The sequence below is a fragment of the Garra rufa genome, chromosome 23 (genome assembly GCF_049309525.1).
Source record: "Garra rufa chromosome 23, GarRuf1.0, whole genome shotgun sequence".
Lineage (NCBI taxonomy): Eukaryota > Metazoa > Chordata > Actinopteri > Cypriniformes > Cyprinidae > Garra > Garra rufa.
Genome location: NC_133383.1, coordinates 34,992,349 through 35,017,288, shown reverse-complemented (window position 1 = coordinate 35,017,288; position 24,940 = coordinate 34,992,349). Strand labels below are relative to the sequence as shown.

General features: G+C 35.9%; 2 protein-coding genes across 2 annotated transcripts in view; both read right to left on the bottom strand.

The window, feature by feature from the left end:
- depdc5 (DEP domain containing 5, GATOR1 subcomplex subunit) overlaps positions 1-9,368 on the bottom strand; it is a 33,698-nt gene extending 24,330 nt beyond the window's left edge. Inside the window, exons 1-19 of the mRNA XM_073829299.1 lie at positions 8,905-9,368; positions 8,705-8,792; positions 6,351-6,397; positions 6,172-6,257; positions 5,976-6,059; positions 5,843-5,892; positions 4,231-4,300; positions 4,076-4,154; positions 3,929-3,990; positions 3,740-3,809; positions 3,589-3,661; positions 3,402-3,505; positions 2,329-2,403; positions 2,105-2,239; positions 1,962-2,023; positions 1,792-1,865; positions 1,611-1,680; positions 1,448-1,484; positions 1,240-1,360 (exon numbers count right to left, since the gene is read on the bottom strand). Coding sequence (XP_073685400.1) covers positions 1,240-1,360; positions 1,448-1,484; positions 1,611-1,680; positions 1,792-1,865; positions 1,962-2,023; positions 2,105-2,239; positions 2,329-2,403; positions 3,402-3,505; positions 3,589-3,661; positions 3,740-3,809; positions 3,929-3,990; positions 4,076-4,154; positions 4,231-4,300; positions 5,843-5,892; positions 5,976-6,059; positions 6,172-6,257; positions 6,351-6,397; positions 8,705-8,792; positions 8,905-8,974 — 1,457 coding nt within the window. The 5' untranslated portion in view covers positions 8,975-9,368. The remainder of the gene's footprint in view (positions 1-1,239; positions 1,361-1,447; positions 1,485-1,610; positions 1,681-1,791; positions 1,866-1,961; positions 2,024-2,104; positions 2,240-2,328; positions 2,404-3,401; positions 3,506-3,588; positions 3,662-3,739; positions 3,810-3,928; positions 3,991-4,075; positions 4,155-4,230; positions 4,301-5,842; positions 5,893-5,975; positions 6,060-6,171; positions 6,258-6,350; positions 6,398-8,704; positions 8,793-8,904) is intronic.
- A 1,799-nt stretch (positions 9,369-11,167) lies between these two features.
- rab36 (RAB36, member RAS oncogene family) lies at positions 11,168-21,692 on the bottom strand. Its single transcript, XM_073830004.1, has 11 exons — positions 21,638-21,692; positions 21,088-21,172; positions 16,646-16,737; positions 14,420-14,494; positions 14,231-14,332; positions 14,074-14,138; positions 12,219-12,270; positions 12,058-12,139; positions 11,874-11,964; positions 11,653-11,769; positions 11,168-11,570 (listed from the first exon to the last, which is right to left on the bottom strand). Exons 2-11 carry the CDS (start codon positions 21,139-21,141, stop codon positions 11,515-11,517), a joined length of 786 nt encoding a protein of 261 aa, XP_073686105.1. The 5' UTR covers positions 21,142-21,172; positions 21,638-21,692; the 3' UTR covers positions 11,168-11,514.
- Between the last annotated feature and the right edge of the window lie 3,248 nt (positions 21,693-24,940).

Below are 24,940 nucleotides of genomic sequence, written 5' to 3'. Positions count from 1 at the left end.
ATAAAAAAAGGGTCATTGTGACTTTTTATCTCGGAATTTTTTTTTTTCTCACAATTGCGAGTTCAAAATTCTGAATCATAAATTGTGAAATATAAATTCTGAGAAAAAAATCTGTCTTTTTTCCCCTCAGAGCTGGACAATTCTGAGAAAAAAGTCAGAATTGCAAGATGCGAACACAAATGTCAGAATTGTTTGCAATTGTGAGTTTATTTTTTGCAATTCTGACTTTATAACAGCAAGTTTATATCTCGCAATTCTGACTTTATGACTCACAATTTCCAGTTTATATCTCACAATTCTGAGAAAAAAGTCAGAATTGTTAGATACAAACACGCAATTCTGAGAAAAGTTAATATCTCATTATTCTGACTTTATTTCTCACAATTCTGACTTAATTTCTTACAATTGTGAGTTCACATCTCACAATTCTGAATTGAGAGATATAAATTCTGAGAGAAAAAAAATTCCCCTCAGAACTGGACTTTATAACTCATTTTATATCTCACAATTGTGAGAAAAAATTATGAAGATGAGTTATGAACTTGCAATTGTGAGAAAAATACTTCTTGCAAATCTGACTTTATTACTCGCAATTGCCCATTTATATCTCACAATTTAGAGAAAAAAAAGACAGAACTGTGAGTTTATCTCTCATATAATTGCCACATGTAATGAATTTATGACTTTCCTAAGGTAAATGTAATGTTAGGTGAAATTGTTATCAGCTGAGGCACTACATCATTTTGTCATCCTACATTAAAGAGAGCTAAACTGTCCTTATTGTTTGAATTTCATAATGCAATTGACAGAATATCTTAGTACATCATATCAAAAGTAATAAACCACAAAGCTTATTGCAACTACTGGATGGTAGGCACGCTACAAGTAATTTTTAGTGAAGTTTTGTTTACAGGTAAACTGAAATGAGCACAGCACAGACTAACAGATTTATCAAATTTTTATGTATTAAAATCAAGAAATCAATATTGTCAACCCAGCTCTAGTGTCCATATGAAATAGACAACGACACACAGTCAAAACACAGCTTATCCACCATTTCTGTCAATGATTTTGGCCTTCCAAAAATTTACTTTACAAACATGTATTTACAAAAATTTCCAGATACATATTTCTCATCCGGAAGCTCAAAGCAAGCAGATGTGTAACACTGCAGTCACAATTCAAGAAATGTTTTACTCAAAAAATAAAAATGAATGACAGGACTTTTGTTTAACATACCTGAAGTTGGTGGACCTCTGAGCTCTGGAAGGTCCAGGAAGCCTGAAGACCTGAGCATCATATGCATCATAGTCCACTTGGATCGGAAGGCTGTTCTCAGTATCTTTGGGGGCACAAAGAGCTGAGAAAGAGCAATCCAACTTCAGATGAGTCAGATTACAGCAAACTCTTATACAATCTTGAACTAAAACATAAAACCTAAACTTACAATGTTCTTTGCTGCTTCTGGCTTTCTCAGCATGAGCCTTAAATGGAAAAGGCATCAAAGTGACAGCAGCTTCATTAGCAGCTTTACAAACACTAAGCCGACCTCATAATAAAAATATTACAAAGTCAGAAAGAATTGTCAGTTAAAGTGTAATATATCTAACCTTTTTTCCAGCCAGCTTGATCCGTGGTGTAAAACAGCTGCATGAGTTCTGGCTCTTTGACGTGTAAAAGCTGTAGAATTTATTTATTTATCATAGTGAGCTCATCTAACCTAATGATGTTTTTTTTTTGCATCTAGTAACTAACCAGTGCAACCACCAATCAAAAACTCTCAAATCTCACCTGTGGTTGATCCAGTGAGGCAGGTTGTAGTCATCGCCAATTCTAGAGTCTCCATGCACTGTGCGGTTATGCAACTGATAAAACGATATGAAAATGTTTTTCTTCCCATTTAGAAACATTTAGATGTGATTTTATGCTCAAATGTCAAACCTAATATGGTCTTTACCAACCTTGAAGAGTGGAACAGCGTGGAGGGGCTGCTCTCCCATGCAAACCAGATCTACACCGATGCCTGTTAGGAAGATACCATACCATTAGCGTCCACCGCACTGTGCTATAAGACAAACAGCAAATGTACAGCACACTCACTGACCATTGTCAATCATGCGCTGTTTGGTGAGGATCATGAGCAAGCGGTCCACCTCGAACACACCCACTCCTGGAGTAATGACCACTGACATCTGCCCCGTACGGTCAAAGTTACGGTTGATGTAGTGCTTATCAAAGACTGAAAGCGAGAAAACAGGACACTGATTTCAGGACAAACAGCCCTACTGAAGTACCATAGGAATACAGACTAAATACACAAATACCAACCATTGAAAGACAAGTTGATAGCTTCCAGATAATTCCCCTGAGCAGCAGTGGAATTGTGCCCGCACAGAAATCCATCTGCAATATTAAGATGCAAACAAAATCTGTCAATTTAGACTCGTACCCTTGCAATATTGGCATTTTTGATAATAAAAAGAAAGTTTCCTTAGCAGCAAATCAGCATATTAAAATGCATTCTGAAGAATCATGTGACACCGAAGACTGGAGTAATGATGCTAAAAATTCTGATTTGCATCACAACAGTACACAACAGTTCTTTATGGTCCTTAATTATGATTGGCTGAGAGGAGTGTTTATATCACGCTGTTTGTGTCATTTCTCACAGCAAGTGTCATGGCCATCCAAATCCACTATAATTAATATAATAACACTGTTCTTGTGTCACGGAATGTAGTTTTAAGTTTTAAGATAACATTTGAAAATTTGCATAGATGTTTTTGGATATGTGAGCACTAGAGTCTAGGGCATCAGAGGCCGTTCACCACTCAACGTTCCACCATCAGATGGCGACGCTGTTTTTATGAGTCAGCATTAAAGACTTTTATATTGAAAGAGACTGATGCACTGAGCTGTGCTGTCATGGGATATCACTCTTAACTAATGAAAGGATAGTACGACAAAGATATTGCTTTTCTCAACGGACATCCAAACTAATGTTTTATTGTGAATATGAGATTGAGCTGAAGAATGAAAGCTGTATTCGATTCAGGTAATCACACTCGTTCAGATCATCTCTTGCTCATAATACTCTACATAATACAGTTGAGATTTTAATACAGTAATACAATATGCTTTTAATGAAGCAACTCAACGTTCCTTCATTACTAGTTTTAAAGTGACGTTTTCAAATTAGTAACAGAGGCTTGGGCTCAGCTGTTAAACTGTCAAACTGAGATTTAAATCAGCGACAGAAGAAAGCAGTTCTGCACAAAAGAGGGTTTTTAAAGACACTCCGTTGTCGTTTCTTATGCATTTACACATTCATGCCATCAAACTGTTGTATAAACGCATTATCACACTCATACCCTGTATATCGGCATGAATTGCATACGCACCTGCTCCTTTAAGACGCACCAGCACAGGATACTGTATGAAGAGTTTTTTAATGGTGATGAGCAGGGAGGTCCACTCATCACGCCTTTCATTCTGTGCCACCACCCTGGAAAAGAATAAAAAATAATGACTCCTTCTTCAAACAGTACAAATACACCGGTACACTTGATGCTTGATAAGCTTCTAGACCTGTAGAAATCCTCATAATAACGTCCCTCATGGTCTTGTCGGATTGATGCTCTTTGGAGCTCTGGGAACTCTTCTACATGAAGAAAGATACATAATCAATTACTATCACTAAAATTATACAACCAAGCACTTTTAAATATGAAACACTTACCCATTGATTTAGCAGAGTAGAAGGTTCGAGAGAACAACACCACTGTAACCTCATGGCTGCAGTTCTTCTCCTAGAAAAGTGGATATATTTTAACAAAGACAATCCCACAGTGCCAAAGAACTGAGTGTCATAATCAGCTATATCGTGCAAATAACATTATTACTGGTTAATGAGAAAGCAGACACTCACTTTCCATTTGGCAAACAGATCCGAGAGGAAACCATTGACAGCTTTCTCAAAGTAAAGATCACCTGTGAATGAAGACAGCAGCTTAAATGACGTGAATAACAGATTTACTCTTAAAACACAGATAAAGGTTAAAAAAGGTCGCTTTACCATAGATATCAAAGTCCCACATCTCACAGCTCATCTGAATGAATATATAAACCATAGCAGAGGTGGACCGAAACACCACCTATGTGGAGAAAATGTGAAAAAATGTATAGTGATGGAAAGTAACACAAAATTAATTTATAAGGAGACATTCTTACCCTTGTATCTTCACTAATGTAGCCACAAGTGACCTTCTCTCCTTTCACCCACAATTCACTGGCCTGGGCCCTGGAAGCATTTTTTGGTTAGACATACACAACTGAAACATTTTCTCTTATGCTCACAAATTCTGCATTTATTTGAATATCTGAACAGCATTTATTTTAAATGTTGTTGTTGTTTTTTTTTTTTTTACATTTTAAATGTCTTTACTTTACTTATGATGAATAAGCATTAATTTTAGAATCCTTGCTGTATAAAAGTATTAATTTCTTTCAAAAATACACAAAAACTGACCCCAAACTTTTAAACAGCAGTGTACAAGGCATTGTATGCATACTTCAGACTGTAAAATACTTTATTCCATGGAATGTCTGGATACTGGATTCTGATTGGCTGGCAGGTGTGCAGTAAAACCGTTTAATGCACAGGTAGTTCCAAGTCAGTTTAATCACCGTTCTATATTAATGCGCTGCTTTAATTTATGCACGCAAAAGCACACACACAGAGAGAGAGAGAGAGAGAGAGAGAGAGAGAGAGAGAGAGAGAGAGAGAGAGAGGTCGTAGATCGCATACATAAACTTCTTGTCAGCGTTTGCCTGCGATCCTTATTAAAATAGCCTAGATACTAGATCGCTACATTATATTCCTCAGCAACGGGGTGGTAAAGCTGCTGTTTTTGAATGAATTGTTGTTTGTAGAGAGAGACGCACAGCATGCAGGCAGGTAACGTTACGCACACACACAACTGTCATCTCTCTTGCCTTTACACTCTCTCTTGGTCGATCGATAATCTACTGAAACAAATGCTAGATTTCATTCAAATAAATGTGATTTTTACCGGACTATTTAATCTCTGAGTCTGATTTTAAGCGGCCAGAATGCTAGAGCTGCGTGTCATAACTGACGGAAATAACCGTCTTTTTTATCCATTCAGTCAAATTTTGCAAATATCAATCCTAGTTTTAATTTGTCTATAACCATGGAATAAGCGGGATAATCAACGGCTTGCCGTGCGTTAAAGGATTTAAAATGCGCTTCGCGTCGGGCGGTTATTAGCCTCCACGTCGTGCATTTAAAATCCTTTAACGCACGGCAAACCGTTGATTATCCCTTACTTAACTGACCAATCAGAATCATATGTGACCCTGGACCACAAAACCAGTCATAAGGTTAAATTTTACAAAACTGAGATGTATACATACTATGAAAGATCAATAAATAAGCTTTCTATTGATGTATGGTTTGTTATGATAGGACAATATTTGGCCGAGATACGTCTATTTGAAAATCTGGAATCTGAGGGTGCAAAAAAATCAAAATACTGAGAAAATCACCTTTAAAGTTGTCTAAATTAAGTTCTTAACAATGCATATTACTAATCAAAAATTAAATTTTGATAAATTTACAGTAGGAATTTTACAGAAAAAATCTTCATGGAACATGATCTTTACTTCATTTCCTAATGATTTTTGGCATAAAAGAAAAATCAATCATTTTGACCCATACAATGTATTTTTGGCTATTGTTAACAAATATACCCCAGCGACTTAAGACTGGTTTTGTGGTCCAGGGTCACATATGTGTATCTGTAATAATGAACGTTGTTACCTGATTCCTGCAAGCTCTACTTTCTGTGTCACATATGCACATGTGCTCACCTGAAAGAACATCAGAGACATAAAGATTATTGCAAGGCATCAAAAATGAACATCCCATGCTGATTTGAATCTAGTCCACTCACTAAGCTCTTCTTCAGTCTCCACATGTCTCCTCGTCCAATATACTGATCTTTGAAAGTGAGCTCCACCAGATCCAAAGTCACATCCTGTTAAATTTCCATTTAGGAAATAAGGTACGAGAGGCAATGCTATATCACTATATACTCTTTCATTAAAATAGTAGGACTGTGCCATAAACAGTATTTCTGTATAAAATACCTTGGGGTCCACAATATTGATGATGACGTCCTGGTAGGCGCGAAGTTTGAAGGCCTGAGCCACAGTCTGGTCTACACTGATAGTTTCTGTTAGTGGAAAAAAAGAAAATCGCTTACAATATAAACACTGCAATACAGGTGATACAAGAACAGAAAATTAAGCGCAAATTTGAAACTCACCTTTCTGCAGGTCTTCTTTCAAACTCTTGACCTGCAGCAGCAGAGGACTAAGACAAAGACATAGAAATTAAAAACACAGAAATCAATGCATATATTAACTTACCAATTAACAAGAAAGTATTGGGTAGTACAAGATAATTACATAGGTCAAGGTTAGGTTTAGGGTAGGTTCAGGGTTCATACCTAGTTATTAACCATTTATTACAATTATTTTACAGTCCTGTTCCACGTGTACATACTATGTACTTATTATAACAAAGTGCTTCCAATATACCAGGTAAAATACAATACTGTATAATGTAGAAGACAACAGTGTTACTATATTAATACATTGAATACATTTTTATTTAGATATTTTCAGTTTTTTTATAATTTTATTGCATGCTTTTGCCATTTTGATTAATTTTACTTTTTAAAATATATAGTTTACAAAGTCTATATAGATAGAGTTAATTTTTATTTCAGTTTAGGTTAAAAAATAAAAATGAAATTAAAAAAGGTTAATATATATTTCTTATTATATAATAAATTATGACTTTTTATAGGATGTAATGTAACATATGTAGACATACGCTGTCATTCAAAAGTTTGGGATCAGTAAGATTTGTAATTTTCCTTTTAAAGAATTTGCCTAAGCTCATCAAGACTGCATTTACTTGATTAAAAATACATAAATAATATGGTTTTCCATTTTAATATATTTTAAAGTATAATGTATTCCTGTGATGCAAAGCTGAATTTTCAGCATAATTACTCATTACATATAATCCTTCAGAAATCATTCTAACATGCAGATTTATTACTTTTATTATCAATTATGTGATGGCTAATATTTTGTAAAAAAAAAAAAAGTTAAAAAAAAAAAAAAAGCATTTATTTAAAATAGAAATCTTTTCTAATAAAGTCTTTTCTATCACTTTTTATCAATTTTACACATCATTAGTGAATGAAAGTTTTAATTTCTTTTCTTTTTTTTTTAAAGGAATAAAAATTTACTGACCACAAATTTTGAAATGGTAGTTTATATTGTTACAAAAGTTTCCTATTTTAAATAAATGCTGTTATTTCAACTGTTTTCAAAATTGATAGTAAATCAGCATATCAGAATGATTTCTAAAGGATCATGTGACACTGAAGAATGGAGTAATGATGCTGAAAATTCGGCTTTCCATCACAGGAAAAAAATACATTTTTAAATATATTCACATAGAAAACAGTTATTTTACATTGAAATAATATTTCACAATATTACTGTTTTTTTTTTTTCTGGATTTTTGCCTAAGATGAGCAGAAGAAACTTAAACTTACGATTTTAAGTAAGAAACTTTTTTTACTGATCCCAGACTTTTGAACGGCAGTGTATTTTTGTAAGATTGACCTAAAATTATATTAATATTAGAATTTTTTAATATGTAGTTTATGTAGTTTATGTGTTTTTTATTTGTTTTAGTTTTAGGTAGAAAATAAAAATGAAAAAAAAAAAGGCTAATAAGTTCCTATTACTTACTTTTTATTAATATTTTCTTTTTATTTATCTTTTTTTAATTTACACTTTTTTTTACAATGCCAGTCAAAAGTTTTTGAACAGTAAGATTTTTAATGTTTTTTAAGTCTCTTCTGCTCACCAAGCCTGCATTTATTTGATCCAAAGTACAGCAAAAACAGCAAAATAACAAAATAAAAAATTTTAAATAAATTTTTACAATTTAAAATAACTATTTTCTATTGGAATATATTTTAAAATGTAATATTTCCTGTGATTTCAAAGCTGAACTTTTAGCATCATTACTCCAATCACACAATCCTTTAGAAATCATTCTAATATTGCTGCTCAAAACACATTTATTATTATTATGAGCTGAGTAGAATTTATTTTAGGTTTCTTTGATGAATACAAAGTTCAGAAGAACAGCATTTATATGAAATAGAAATCTTTTGTAACTTTATAAATGTCTTTATCATCTTTTGATCAATTTAAAGCATCCTTGCTAAAAGTATTAGTTTCTATAACAACCCTTTAGCTTTGAACCCTTTAGAAATAAATTACATTTTAAAATATATTCAAATAGAAAGCAGTTATTTTAAATAGTAAAACTATTTCAAAATGTTCAGTTTTTGCTATACTCTGGATCAAATAAATGCAGGCTTGGTGAGCAGAAGAGACTTAAATAAAATAAAATAAAATAAACATTAAAAATCTTACTGTTCAAAAACGTTTGACTGGTAGTGTATAGAGAGAGAGAAGACGTCAAAATGTTTCATTTAAGCAAATCATATCTTTTTATAGTTTTTCCCTAATGCTTTTACAACGCAATGCTACATTTTAGCAGAAATCAGAAGAAAGCTCCTCTCACCTGTACTCATCATTTGGATGTGCAATCTCAACAATATCCCCCAGTTTAACCTGAGAAAAGACTTTAGGATTCATCATCAACTCATCATCTGTAAAGACAGAATGAGTGTTAAGAGATGCGTGCAAAAACACAAGGATGTTAATTTAACCAGTGTCATAAACTAAAACCAGTTTAGTTTTTAATATGAAGAACATTCTCACCACTCCCTCCAAAGCCCTTCTTGTGCACCACAAGTTTGTAGGACCTGTTTGCCTTCATGGTAACAGTCATTGTTGTCTTGATGATGGAGTCAGTCACATACACATTTACAAACAAAGAAATATCCAGAGCTGAAGCAGTCTGCAGGATATCAACATCATCACTTCCGCATTCTTCAAATCGACATGATATGCACTATCAAAAGTGTTAAAGTGCTTGAAAATGAAGAAGCACAATAAAGCTCATGACAGTCCGTCGTCCTCCTCCGTTTGTTTACAAGTCTCGTGACTCATTTCTTCTGACCCCAGAAAACGCTCTGCAAAAACTTCTTCTAATTGTAAGACACGGGTTTATTAGACAGAGGCTCAATATTCATTTATACACCGACAACGCACAGCTTAATTTATATCTGCCAGAAATAATGCAACATTTCTCTAGTTTCATGAACTAAACCGATAGTGTCTTCTTCGGGTTTGTGGTAATAGACAGAAGCACAGCACCGCCTAGCGCATTGGAGATTCGCCGTCAAAAACAAGTCTGCCTCGAATAGAATAGAATAGAATAGAATAGAATAGAATAGAATAGAATAGAATAGAATAGAATAGAATAGAATAACACTTAAAAGCGAAGCGCTATATTTCGGTTTGTCACTGCTGTATATACAGTTGAAGTCAAAAGTTACACACCTTTCAGAATCTACAAAATGTTAATTATATGACCAAAATAAGAGGGATCATTCAAAATGATCTTATTTTTTATTTAGTACTGACCTGAATATATTTCACATAAAAGACATTTACATATAGTCCACATAAGAAAATAATAGTTGAATTTTAAAAAAATGACCCCGTTCAAAAGTTTACGTACACTTGATTTTGAATACCGTTGTTACCTGAATGATCCACAGCTGTTCTTTTTTTTTTTTTTTTTTTTGTGATATTTGCTGAGTCCTTTGTTTGTCCTGAACAGTTAAATTGCCTGCTGTTCTTCAGAAAAATCCTTTCAGGTCCCATAAGCTCTTTGGGTTTTCAGCATTTTTGTGTATTTGAACCCTTACCAACAATGACTGTATGATTTTGAGATCCATCTTTTGAATTTGAAGATCAGATTTAACTTATTTTTGTTCTGAGAAACATGTAAGTATCTTCTGAAGGGCATTACTAAATGAAAAAATAGATGATATTTAGGCAAACTAAGAAAATTTTACAAATTTTCATTCTGTTCAAAAGTTTTCACCCCCAGCTCTTAAAGGAACGCTCCACCTTTTTTTTTTTTTTTTTTTTTTTTTTTTTGGAAATAGGCTTTCTCTCCAAGTCCTAATAAGTTGAGTTTTACCGTTTTGAAATCCATTCAGCCATTTTCCTGTTCTGGCGATGTCACTTTTAGCATAGCTTAGCATAGATCATTGAATTCTATTAGACCAATAGCATCGCGTTCAAAAAATGACCAACAAGTTTCGATATTTGTCCTATTTAAAACTTGACTCTTCTGTGTACTAATACCGGCAGAAAATGTACAGCTGTGATTTTCTAAGCTGATAAGATTAGGAACTACACTCCTATTCCAGCGTAATAGTTAAGGAAGTTTGCTGCCGTAATATGGACGCAGCAGGTGGAGTAATATCACACAGCACATGTGCACGATATAACTACAGAAGACTCAAGTTTTAAATAGGACATATTTTTAAATATTTTAAATATTTCCAAAAAAAAAGTGGAGGGTTTCTTTAATGCATTATTTTTCCCTACTGGAGCATCAGTGAGCATTTGAACCTTCTGTAATAGTTGCATATGAGTCTCTCAGTTGTCCTCAGTTTGATACGATGTCAAAATCATTCAAAAACAAAAGAATCTTTGGGACCTGAACGATTTTTCTGAAGGACAGCAGGCAATTTAACTGTTCAGGACAAACAAGCGACTCTCACTATCACTAAACAAACAAACAAACAAACAAAAAAACACAGCTGTGGCTCATTGAGGTAACAACACAGCATTAAGAATCAAGTGTGCACTTTTGAAAATGGTCAGTCTTACTATTATTTTCTCATGTGGACTATATATAAACATCCTTTATGTGAAATATCTTATTCAGGTCAGTACTAAATAAAAAAATAACATGCATTTTGTATTATCTCTCTTATTTTGGTAAAATAACATTTTACAGATTCTGCAAGGTGTATGTAAACATTTGACTTCAACTGTATATATTTCTCAAACTTGGTTAAGATACAAATACTGATAAAAAATTTCATAAGCTGTACGCAGTGATAATGTTTATTTCGTCTGCCAAACGAAGATAAACAAAACAAAAAAAAATACAAAAGGTTGCAATAAAACATACAATGCAATTATTAAATGGCAGTTTATGCAGCAGTACAAAATACTGACGTTAATACTACAGTATAAATCAAATGTTTGAAATCATATCAGATGTCAGTCCCTTATTTTTATGTGTGTTCTGCTAAGGCGGTCTATCCCTCTCAGAGAGTACATTAGTGATGCCCCAACTCAGAGGTTGGTTATGTCAACCAAAAACACTTTGTTTTCTACTAGGTTAAATATTTATTCTGTCCTGTAATACAAATCGGTTATTTCTTCTTGAACCACTGGAGGTCAACAACAAGACTTCTTCTTTGGTTTTTCTTGTGTATCCTCCAGAGCTTTATCATCTGAAATAACAAACCCACATTATTTACTCCATACAACACAACATCTATGTCTGTTTTATGATTTCAGAGTGCAATCTCTTACCAAGAATACTTCCATGTCCAATTTGAGCAGTGCTGGTTTCTGTCTCCAGGTCCTTCAGAATGGAATCTTCAAAGGCCAGAGCTGCTACACGAGAGAAAAACTCCTGGACGTTTTCCCCTTCAAACCCACAGTAGTAACAGATACATGTAGCATCCATCTAGTACTTCTTGCAATGGACATAGCAAACAACTATGAGGTACATCAATCCTTTCAGAATCTACCTGTTTTTGAAGAAACCGACCAGAACTCAGCGTTCATTTCTGCTGCAATCTTTATGGCATCTCTCTCTGTTCTCTGGCACTCTTCTGTAGACTTAACACAAGGACAGCAGGGAGTCTTTAATAGCTTTTACAAGTAGTACGTGTCGTGTACATATGCATGCTTGTCTGTGGGGACTATTCTCACCAGGAGGTCTCTTTTTGTGCCAACCAAGAACACAAAACAGCTGTCTGGTTCATTTTCCCGCAGTGCCTCTGATAACCACTGCCTGAGGAACAAACAAAAAATCATTAAAATGAAAATAACTTGACACCTTTTGAATATTCAAAACACTAGGTTTTACTTACTGTGTGTGTTCCAAGCTCTTGATATCCGCCATGTCAAAGACAGTAATAATAACTTTTAAAGTAGAAAGAGAAAAGATTACACTGGGGTTTTAAAGGAATAGATGTGGAGAAATACAGCAATGGATCCCATACAGTGAATGGGTGCCGTCAGAATGAGAGTTCTGACAAACAGCTGATAAAAATACATCACAATAATGTCTTTTATCTCACAATTCTGACTTATTTTCAGCAGTGTTGTTTTTGACAACCATCTTAGATTTAGTCTTAGTCTTAGTCTTTTGGACTAAAATGGTTATTAGTTTTAGTCAAATTTTAGTCACTTCTATATGTGATAGTTTTAGTCCAATTTTAGTCGACGAAAAGTCAAAAAGGTTTTAGTCTAGTTTTAGTCAAAAAAAGGGGAAAAAGTAGTCTTTTAACAAATTAATGTAGGTCAGTAAGTATTTTGCTGTTGGGTAGTGTCACTTAAGTTCTGAAAATAGCAGATCTATAGTTCAACACAATGTGAGCTTACGGATCGACTATTTTCACTAATAATTACAATAATGAAGGAATGTTTTAAAACATAAAAGACAAACAAGGATGGAATGCTAAAACGGCTTGCCATACTAGTATGGCAAAGAGTTTTTAATGCTAAACGGCTTGCCATAGCGGCAGATATTTTTCGGTTTTAATTGGCATGCACAATAAGCGGAAATGTCATGCATTTTAAACGTCTGCCGGACCACCCACTAACATTTTCGTCTATTCTCGTCTCGTCAACGAAAACTCACACACGTCTCGTCATGTTTTAGTCATCAACGAGCCATTTTTATCTCGTCAGCGTCTCGTTATCGTCATGGAAAAAAGTGGCGTCAACGAAATGATTTCGTCATCGTCATCGTTGACGAAAACAACACTGATTTTCAGAATGATATGTTCACACAATTGAGAGTTTATATCACACAATTCTGACTTTTTTCTCAGAATTGTGAGATATAAACTCGCAATTCTGAGAAATTAAGTCAGAATTGTGTGATATGAACATGTAATTGCAAGTTATTAAATCAGAATTGTGAGATATAAACTTGGAATTCCAAGAAATTGTCACAATTGCGTGATATAAACTCGCAATTCTGAGAAATTAAGTCAGAATTGTGAGATATAAACTCACAATTGCGAGTTATAAAGTCAGAATTGTGAGATATAAACTCAGAATTCTTAGAAATAATCACAGTTGTGTGATATATACTCGCAATTCTGAGAAATTAAGTCAGAATTGTGTGATATAAACGTGTAATTGCGAGTTATTAAGTCAGAATTGTGAGAAATATACTCGTAATTCTAATAGTCACAATTGATTGATATAAACTCGCAATTCTGAGAAATTAAGTCAGAATTGTGAGATATAAATGTGTAATTGCAAGTTACTAAGTCAGAATTGTGAGATATAAGCTCGCAATTCTCTGAACATATTAGTTTCTATGTTTGTTTTCCTCAGAACTGGACTTTATAACTTACAATTGGGAGTTTATATCTAGTTTGTGTCTCACAATTCTGACTTTTTTTCTCAGAATTGTCAGACACAAACTCGCAACTGCGAGAAAAAAGTCAGACTTGCGAGTTTATATCCTGCAATTCTAACTTTATATCTACTAATTCTGACTTTAAAACTCACAATTGTGCGTTTATATCTCACAGTTCTGAGAAAAAAAGTCAACGTAAACTTTAAAATTTAGAATTCTGAGCTAAAAAGTCGCAATTACCTTTTTTATTTGTATTTATGAAGCGGGCTTCCATAACATCTTATAGTAAATTTTCCGAAAAAGTCAATTTTTGAATGAACTGTTGCTTTAAATAAGAACCTGAATTTTACCTTGAGCTCCTCTGTAATATGCTGACGCAATGCATTTGAACTTTTCCTGACCGGCAGTGTCCCATCTGCAAATATTGTGATGTGCAAAAACAAATATAAAAGACATGAACATTTCAAATGAATGTTATTTTAAATTTTTCAAAATATAACTACGCACATTTGAATAGAAAAGGGCAGCCCAGACATCTCAAATCTCTCAATCTCAAAGTCAACACCGATAGTAGCCTTGTAGTCCCTCTCAAACACGTCTTTACAGAATCTATAATATACAAGAACATAATAAAAGTTAACGTCCATTAAAAACACTACATGTATAATTTAAATAAACCTTGTGTATACACTTTACCTGTTTATTAAGCATGTCTTTCCCACATTGAGATCTCCAACCACTACTGCTTTTGACATCTTAAGCCTGTCAAACCTAGAAGATAATATGAATATAATTATATAATAAATATCTCTGTCTTTCTCTCCCTATATATGGGCCATTCTACAGAATTGGTCGAAACTGCTGCCCCAGTTTTAAAAAACACATTTAAAAAGCATTTAAGTATTCAAATCTTAGATGTTTACTAAGATCCATTTATTATCTATTGAAACCAACCAATATTTAAAATATCATAAAGCTTAAATATACTATCATCATTTAGTGGCTACTTGCAGTTGGGAGGTGGCTGTGGTGAAATAATTTTTGCATTTTACTCCTTTGTTTTTAAAAATATCTTTTAGATTTTTTAACAAGGTGAAATAAAAAAAAATTCTTTGTAAATTACGAAACTTTGTTTCATACGTGTTCAGCATTTTCATGTCACTCTACCGAAACAGTGTATGTTTAGTCCAGTGCCTGAGACTGATTTTAACTACACCCCTAGATTTATGATCAGGAAATATTTATGTGTCACTCTCATAGCTACAACGTGTGAGTAGATCCCATCATTTTGAGGTAAATGTGTTTAAAAGTATTAAAAATCTGTGTGTAACTTTAAAGAATGACACTACCAAACACCATTTTTCTATAATTAACCACTGTTTTGAAAGATTTTACATAACATTTAGTTTTTTTTATGTGTACAACTGTTCAGAACTGTGCTAGCTAACCATGTGCTGATTAGCATTTTTAAGGTAGGTTCAAAGGCATTTAAAATTAACAGTCACGACTGAAAACATGTCATTATTGTTTCGGTAATTACAAAAGGAAACACATAATCTTTTATTTTGAAGAAATAAACAAAATTGTACTACAGTTGGGCAGTTTTTTTGTATTTTAGTATGTTTTAGTAGTGTTTTAGTATGTGGATAAAATTCTGTAATGTGATGTGGTCGCTACTGAAACATGGGATGTTTTGTCAAAAAAAAAAAAAAGTATATTAAATACTAACTACGATGTTATAATAGTGTTTGGTTCAATGTATATTCAAACCAATGAATCCTTCATTTAAAATCAGTATGATCAACTTTTTGCTTTTTGCAAAGAAAAACTTGATTCAAAATACAACAAATCTCATAAATCACATTTGAAATATTGTTAAAATTGTTATTGATTCATCTCTAAATATATATATATATATATATATATATATATATATATATATATATATATATATATATATACAAGGAAGACCTATTGAGCAAAATCTAAATAGGTCTATATAACCCTTCTTATTAAATTCTATATTACTGTGTTTTGGTAGTGACAAATTTGGACCATTCTGTAGTATATATGTGTATATATATGCACTGAATATTCTACAGAATAGTCCACTAGTGGCCTAAGACTTTTGCACAGTACAGTGCATATATATATATATACAGTACTGTGCAAAAGTCTTAGGCCACTAGTATTTTCACTAACAAATGCATTGCAAATGCATTTTCACTGCATTTCCAAACATTCATTTTGCCATTAATTATACAAATCCAGAGAGATTTTTGTCTGCACAAGGAGTCTGACAACATCCAGTGCTCCACACAGAGATCTGATCTCATCATCATCCAGTCTGTCTGGAATCACATGAAGAAACAGAACAAACTTAGACAGACTAAATCATGAAGAACTGTGGCAACATCTTCAAGATGCATCAAGAGACCTATCTGCAAAGCTAGAGTAGTGTTAAAAGTGTTACCCTCTTGTGTAAAAATGCTATAAAATGAGGATGTCATAAATAGAGATTCTTTATCAATTAACTTCTATTAACTAAATTAAATCAACATTTGGTGTGACCATCTTTTGAGTTTAAAGCAGCTTTCGCCCTAGGTGCATTTGCACATAGTTTTTCAGGTAGCTTTGTAGCATCTTGGAGACGTTTCTTCATGTGATTCCAGACAGACTGGATGATGATGAGATCAGATCTCTGTGTGGAGCACTGGATATTGTCAGACTCCTTGTGCAAACAAAAATCTCACTGGATTATTACAATTAATGGCAAAATGAATGTTTGGAAATGTAAACTGATATTTCCTACTGACACACTACAGTAAAAGATAGAAAAAAACTGACTTGAAACCATTTTTAGCTGGTGAAAATTCTAGTGGCCTAAGATATTTGCACAGAACTGTATGTTTGTATACCAACCCTTGCTGACGTGCTGCCCGGTCTTGGCAAGCCATCTTGGCTTTTGTATTCCAATCATCCTTCATCTGTAGGCAGGCTTGTGGATTATAACACTACAGAATAATAAAACAGAATTAATAAATGCAGATAAACTCTTCTAATCATAAACAACACCAAATACCAGATACTTTGGCGATTAAGTAAGTAACAACAGTAGTTTTGTCTAGTTTGTAGTTGTCAGGATTTAGTTGTGTTACTGTCATATTTTCCTAGTCCCCCCCCCCCCCCATGTTTCCTATTCAAATGGTTTAGTCCTTGTCTCCCCCTTTTGGTTCATGTTCTTTTGGTTCAGTCATGCCCATATTTGTATTTCCCCCTCGTCATCCTGTTATCTCGTTTGTAACAACGCCCTGTTTGTTGTGTATTTAAGTCTGTGTCAGTTCACACCCCAGTGTCCGTTGATAATGTTACTTGTTCCCTCAGTTTTCCTGGTTTTTGTTCTATGTTGCTTTTGTTTTCAATAAATATCCGTATTATTATTCCGGTTTCCTGCATGTTTTCTCCTGGCTCCACTCCGCTTCAGTTTGTGACAATAGTGATGTTGTCTGCTCCAACACTTTCCATTTTGAAATCATTCACAATAAGGCCATGAACGTGCATTAAAGGGGTCATCGGATGCTCATTTTCCACAAGTTCATATGATTCTTTAGGGTCTTAATGAAAAGTCTATAATATACTTTGGTTAAATCTCAATAGTAGTGTAAAAAAAACACCCTTTTACTTTTCAAAATCAGCTCTGCAAAATATCAGCTCATTTTATTGCATGGGCCCTTTAAATGCAAATGAGCTCTGCTTGCCCCGCTCCTCTCTGCTGTGGGATTACCATCTGTAATGTTTACTTTAGCCGTATTTAACTGCAGCTGCGTTTATCGGCGAAACTTGCCAACATGCACATTATTAAGAAAGGGCATTTGCAAAAATGCATAAAAAAATCCTTATACTCACTTCTGCTGTGGGTGAAGCTGCATCACTAATGATTCACAAGAACATAGATGTACATGTAGATCGGGATCGGCGCTTTCCTTTTAAAACTGAAAGTAACATTTGTCCTCTGCCTCTTAAGTGTCACGTTGAGAAATGAGGTCAGGGTCCAAATGCAGGTAAGATATTATTTAATTAAACAAAACACAAACAAAAGGCCAACACGGCACAAACACGACTTGAAATGCAACACAGACAGAACTGAAAACACGAGCTGAGTACAGAAATCCGGAACGTGAGGGACAGACATCAGAAGACAATGAAACCAGGACGAGTGGTGCGAGATGGGAAACTATATAGTCCGTGGTAATTGTGAACAGCTGTGGATGTAACGAGTGTCATGATCAAAGACAGGTGTAGACAATCAAGGGAGTGAAAGTGCGGGAGGAAGGGAAACAGCGACCTCCGGAGGAGGAGGGAAAACCCGCAGCCCAGAGTCATGACAGTACCCCTCCCCTAAGGAACAGCTTCCAGATATTCCCTGAGGCCGAACAAGTCTGGAGGGAGGTGGAACGGGGGACTGGTGTAACAGGGGGAGGGATGGTGGGCCAGGCCCGTGCAGCGGCAGCAGGGCCGGAGACGAAGGCTCCGGGAGGCTGGGCGAGACCAGCGCAGGGCCCGGGAGCTCGGGCAGGGCGCGACCGAACCCAGGAGGAACATCAGCGGGCACCGCCGCCGTCAGAGGAACGTCAGCGGGCACCGCTGGCAGAGGAACGTCAGCGGGCACCGCCGCTGTCGGAGGAACGTCAGCGGGCACCGCCGCCGTCAGAGGAACGTCAGCGGGCACCGCCGCCGTCAGAGGAACGTCAGCGGGCACCGCCGCCAGAGGAATGTCAGCGGGCACCGCCGCCAGAGGAACGTCAGCGGGCACCGCAGCCAGAGGAACGTCAGCTGGCACCGCAGCCAGAGGAACGTCAACGGGCACAGCCGTCAGAGGAACGTGAGCGGGCACCGCCGCCGCCAGAGGAACGTCAGCGGGCACCGCCGCCTTCAGAGGAACATGAGCGGTCGCCACCGCATCGAGAACCTCGTGAGCGGTCGCCGCCTCATCAGGAACAGAGTGAGCGGTCGCCGCCACGCTGAGAACATCGTGAGCGGTCGCCGCCGCTTCAGGAACAGAGTGAGCGGTCACTGTCGGAGGAACGTCAGCGGGCACCGCCGCCGTCAGAGGAAAGTCAGCGGGCACCGGCGTCAGAGGAACGTCAGCGGGCACCGCCGCCGTCAGAGGAACCACAGCGGGCACCGTCGCCGCGTTAGGTACAGAGTGAGTGGACGCCGCCGCATCGGGCGCAGAGTGAGCGGACGCCGCCGCATCGGGCGCAGAGTGAGCGGACGCCGCCGCATCGGGCGCAGAGTGACCGGTCGCCACCGCTTCGGGAATAGAGTGAGCGGTCACCGCCGCATTAAGCGGCTCAGATGTCGGGAGTAAATGACGACTGCTATGTTCATTATTACATCCAACAACAGAACACCTCGATCGCTCAATTAGAGTCTTATACTGCACCTGAGTCACACAATGGCGATAGGGTGACCACCTGCTAATAAGCCCAAGGGGGGACAAGGGGTATGTTTCTGAGGGACAATGTGGGACACTGCCTGGCGCGGCGGTGCCCCCAACCCATGGGCAGACTCACTGGTATATTAAATATATACCAGTGTATATTAAAAATACCTTAAATGGTATATTAATAAAGCCCTATTCCCCTAAACATGTGTGATTGCTGATGTATGCTCATGAATAGGCCAACCAATGTGTATTTTTTTCTAAATAAAGATTCATAATATTTTGAACAATCAATGAATTGACAGATGCACTTCCACTTACGATTTACTTTAGCTATTTAATTTTATTTATTTTCATTACAATTTATTCACTTTAAATAAATTAGAATATAAAATTATAGGAATAACAGGAATTGTAGTTGCACAACACCACAGGAAAAGTTGAAAAAAAAAGTCTTAACTCACAATTCCCCTCCATGTCCGATTGAGAAGGGCGTTTTGCAAAGGTGACAAAAAGTTGCTGCACATGAAATATACCGTGGATAACATTAAAAACATGTTTTCTATTAAGTTACACATTGATTATTTATCACTTAAACCCCTTTTTCTGCCTGTTTTTTTTTTTTTTTTCCCTTTTTCTGCCTGTCTGTTGGTCGCGCATATCCGCCATGTTTGTAGTTTTTTTTATCACTTTTTATGCATGTTTGTAGTTCTAACCGAATCCTCATTCACCGCGCAATGTGTTGTAGCAGTTAGAGAGTGCGCATTGATCCGCACTTCGAATTCTGAAGTTAAGTAGTAGACCATCCGCGAAACTTTGGAATACTTTTTTTAACATACTATGATTTGGGACATACTAATTCTATTTTCGAATACGGATAGTATGCGAATTGGGACGCAGCAAGTCTCTTTCATCATTTTTCAAATTGAAAAGCACGCATCTAAAAGTTCCTTCCCAGTGTGTCTGGTATGCACGTGAGAGCGTTGTCATGACAACAACGAAAAAGTTGACAACAACCTGGGCTGCGTTTTCCAAAAGCATCGTAAGCTTAAGTTGATCGTAGCTCCATTGGTTTCAATGGGTCTACGATGAACTTAAGCTTACGATGCTTTTGGGAAACGCAGCCCTCAGCAGTTCAAGTGAGGGGTGGGTGAGGCAACAGTAGCGTGCTGAACTGTCAAGTAATGTTCGTTTGGCTGCCTGGGGCTCGATGATATAGAGTGACCAACTTTTCTTTTTTTTTTGAGCAAGCATTGATTATGCGTGACATGGTCTCAATTTGCGGGACGCATGAATTGGGCTTCAAACGCTGTGCGCGCACGCGCTACGCGGGACGGGTGGTCACCCTAAATGGCGATCATATTCGGACTGTTTCAGCTCGGTAAGGGCGGGTCTAAGGTAAGACGCTCATGTCAATCAACTGTGTTTCATCACACCAACAAGAAGCTGAGAATGACCTGATTTTAAAAAGGGGATATTACTTTTAAAGATTAAAAAACTACCATTGGGTGGATTTTTATCACTGTAGGGTGGTTTTGTACACAAACTGCCAACACACATTAATGTTCAATCAACATGTAAAAGTTAGTTTTGCATCCGATAACTCCTTTAAGAAAGTACACAGGGTACATTTGCCCTTAATATGACCCAACTACTGAGAAAACTAGTACAGGAAGCAGCTGTGGGAAGCCTTAATTATTTGAGCAGAATTAGCTGCAGTCCTGTGATCCTGATGGATCCATCTATGGATGTCACACATTCTCAATATACTAATCTGATGTGCTCGCTACAGTTTACAGAACACTTTCTGAATGTGATATGAATGATTCTGGATGATTTAACCTTTTCAAACACACAATGATCTATTCCATTAAAATACATGTAAATAATTGTCATGATGTGATTACAGACTGTGTACCTTTGGAAATGTCGATATGATCCTGTCTCTGCTGACAGGAGGGCTGAAATGCATTGTCTCGTCAGCAGGTTGTCCAGGGAAACTCCTGAGAAAGACACACACTGTCAGCACAACCAGATAACCTGCTGTATGTGTTTACTCTGTACATTTACATCAACCTGAGCTAACTTACTTTATATAGCATACTTAATACAGTAAGTGTATACTGGATTTCCAGCAAAGTCATAAACTTTTAAAATAATATTTTTTATTAGTTTTTTATTATTTTTAGACATGCTAAAAATGCTGTGGATATCTTTTGACAGAGTTTTTTATTTCATAAAGAAGAATATAGAAACTATTCGTAGTTAAATATGTTAATCCCTGCATAAACTCTAAGTAAACAGAGCTGCATTTTTTGTAGCGACTGGAATGGCAACACGACATACACTAGCGCTGTAACAGCGCACTACCAATTAAAAAAAAATCCTTTAGAAACATTGCTAATCGTCGTTGTATCTCATTAAGACCTGCTGAGACGGTGTAAAATGAATAGGTGTCGCGTACTCACGGATATTCCTGTAGCGCAGTCTAGTTTCTGTCGAATGCGTACTGACTCTCCGCATCAAATCCTACAGTCATCGCCATAGCAACCACGAGCCGGAACCCGCAGTCACGTGGTGCAGGAGATACAATGAGACATCTTTCATGCCTGCTTTTATGGCAACCTGCGTACATTTTTCAAGGTAATAATAATAATCCTAAAAGTTGTATAGAAACACTTAAGTTAAGTCGAACCTTTTTGACATAAACGTTTCCCCCTTAAAATAATTAAATAATTAATAAAACAAATTATGTCTTTCACATTGTGTGGGGGGAAAATACGCTAATATCTTGCATAATGGTGCAATATATACTGGAAACATTGGAAACCGACTTACTGTAAAAATACTCTAAAAACATATCAGTTTGAGTGTGGCCAAGCTGTCTTAACTGTTTACAAATTAGTAATGTAATCTAACTATTAGTATACACATTTACTTTATGTATTCTGATTACTTTTAGATTACTTTTGTCCTAGCTTATTTATCACATGGATTTCAGTAGGAATTTTGTACCCGGTTGATATTCATTTTGTTATTATCAGCAACATGTAGTGAATTCGCTGGATGCAGAAGAGAAGAAATTCTTAAAGTCGTTATTTTGTTTCTTTGCACACGAAAAGTATTTTTGTAGCTTCATAGTATTACAGTTGAGCCACTTATGTCACATGGACTATTTTATCGATGTCCTTTCTACCTTTCTAGGCCTTGAACGTGCCAGTTGGGTTGCTGTCTATGGAGGGTTGGAAAGCTCTCGGATTTCATCGAAAATATCTTCATTTGTGCTCCAAAGATGAACAAGGGTCTTACGGGTTTGGAACGACATAAGGATGAGTGATTAATGACAGAATAATTTTCTTTTTCGTACTCTGGATAAGTACAGTCAAGATCGAAAAAGGGCTGCCAAAATTACTCTGGACCCCTCACATCCAGCACACTCGCTTTTTGAACTGTTACCATCCGGTCGGCGCTACAGAAAAAAAAAGTGGAGTGTTCATTTAAAGAAAAACTAATTATGTGAATAATAAAATAAAATACTTTTAAAATAAAAACAATACTTCTACAACAAAATAGACATATTTTTGTTGATCTGCATGTCAGTGAGACAATTTATAGACATTGGAGAACTGTCAAAATGTGAAAATGAAATATTAATTATTATTAAATGAATGAACTATTAATAAACTATTATTCAATATATATTACTCAAGCCTTTTGCTTTAGACCATCTATAAATGTGACCCTGGACCACAAAACCAGTCGTGATGTATGGTTTGATAGGATAGGACAATATTTGTTTGAGAAACTATTTGAAAACCTGGAATCGGAGGGTGCAAAAAACTAAATATTGAGAAAATTGCCTTTAAAGTTGTCCAAATTAGGTTCTCAGCAGTGCATATTACTAATCAAAAATTAAGTTTTGGTATATTTATGTTAGGAAATTTACAAAGTGTCTTCATGGAACATGATCTTTATTTAATATCCTAATGATTTTTGGCACAATATAACAAAAATTGATCATTTTGACCCATACAATGTATTTTTGGCTATTGCTTCAAATATACCTGTCCTACTTAAGACTGGTCATCCAGGGTCACAAATGTTAAATCTTAAAATAAAATGTCAAGGTTACCACTGCATTTTTCTGAAAATAAATGCAGGGAATAATATATAGTATATTTATAGTTATTTTCAATGCTTCAATGTACTGTCATTATAAAAGAACTTCATTGTTGTTTATTTAATTCTAACAAATAAGTTCTTGTTAAAAAATTAACCAAAATTAACAATGATGAGCTATTAATATTTCCGCACAGGAGTGGCTTGGTGTTGTTTCCAAACAAAAGGAAATATATCGGCATCAGCTATCGTCCAAAATGAGTTGAAAAATATCGACATATCGGACACTGGCAGAAATCCAATACCGTGCATCCCTAATTAGTAATATGCATTATTTTAGTGATAAACGCGACTCTTGATGGAAAAAAAAATTGCAACCCTTTTCGGACTAGCAGTGTAAAGTCGACTCCAGCACATCCCAAAGACTTTCAGTGGAGTTAAGGTCAGATATCTGGTGGCCAACTGCTCAAAAGAATTGCTGCCAAGCATACAATATGCCAGAAACCTATTAACCACTGTAATAATAATTCCGTCCTAAAATCCTAAATATTTGCTTATTTACATCCAGACTGAAACTGGATTTATAAGCAGTGTTTATATCAGGCATCTCCAACCCTTAACTTATGTTTCAAGCCTGCCCAAATACCTGTCTGTATTTACCAGGTAGTCTGAACACCTTTATTGGGGTTGGAGCTGAAGGACAGTAGGACGGTAGCTGTTCTGGAGCTGGGTTGGAGACCCCTGGCTTATATATTTGACCTTAAGCTTTCGACCTGGTAGTGGTGCATTACCCCGAATGACCTCAGGGTGGCAGCACATCACCTTTCAATGGCTTCTAGTAAGCGAGAGTGCTGTGTCATGCCAAGCAAGTTAGATTGTGCTCTTCATGCATGGTGCTTCAGGGATGATTTTCACCTGAAGAGATCTTCCTTAGTAACAACATTTGTTTTCACATGTCATTTAAACACAAAGACTGATTTTCACACTATATGATCTAGAATAACGATGAGCTGCATCAGTGTCAGTAGGACAGGCTACAGCCCATTTTAATGAGCACTAAAGGGCAAAGGTGACTTAGTTGAATCGCTCAGTCTGGCCTTGGGTCTTATTCCATTTCACATTCATCAATAAAGATGGACTGTTTGGAATTATGCAAAGCTAAATTGATTCATTTTCTAATTGATCTGTGACCTGGCTGTGATATGAATTATGATGTTTTTTTAGGAAAGGGTTTGGTTTGATGCTGGCATTATCAGCATCAATGTGTTTGTTGAACTAAAATGAAGTGTACAGTTGACCACTCCGACAACTGAAATTAAAAAGGACAATGCAGGCTGTGCATAAGACAGAAATATATTATTATATTATTAATAATAGTGACCTACATTTTAAAAGTAATACTCCAAAGAAAATGAATTCAAGAAAATTAAAACAAAATTAAATTAAAATAACAAGATGGATCAATCACATTAAACATGTCAAGAACACACCTTTTTACTGTTTAAATGAAAAATAAGGCCAATAAAATTTGAATCAGCCTAAATTAAGAAAACATAGCAACCCAGCTAATTATAAATATATATATTAAAATATTATATATATTAAATATATACCCAATTTTATGTTTGTATATGTGTAAAATAAAAAAAATA

Bases quoted from the DNA above. Each gene is read 5' to 3' on its own strand.
- rab36 (XM_073830004.1), bottom strand. From the start codon at position 21,141: ATGCATTTCAGCCCTCCTGTCAGCAGAGACAGGATCATATCGACATTT. The intron at 14,333-14,419 runs GTAAAGTGTATA...TGTATATTATAG, and splicing joins AAGACATGCTTAATAAACAG to ATTCTGTAAAGACGTGTTTG. The intron at 11,965-12,057 runs GTGAGAATAGTC...CCTTGTGTTAAG, and splicing joins GCACAAAAAGAGACCTCCTG to TCTACAGAAGAGTGCCAGAG.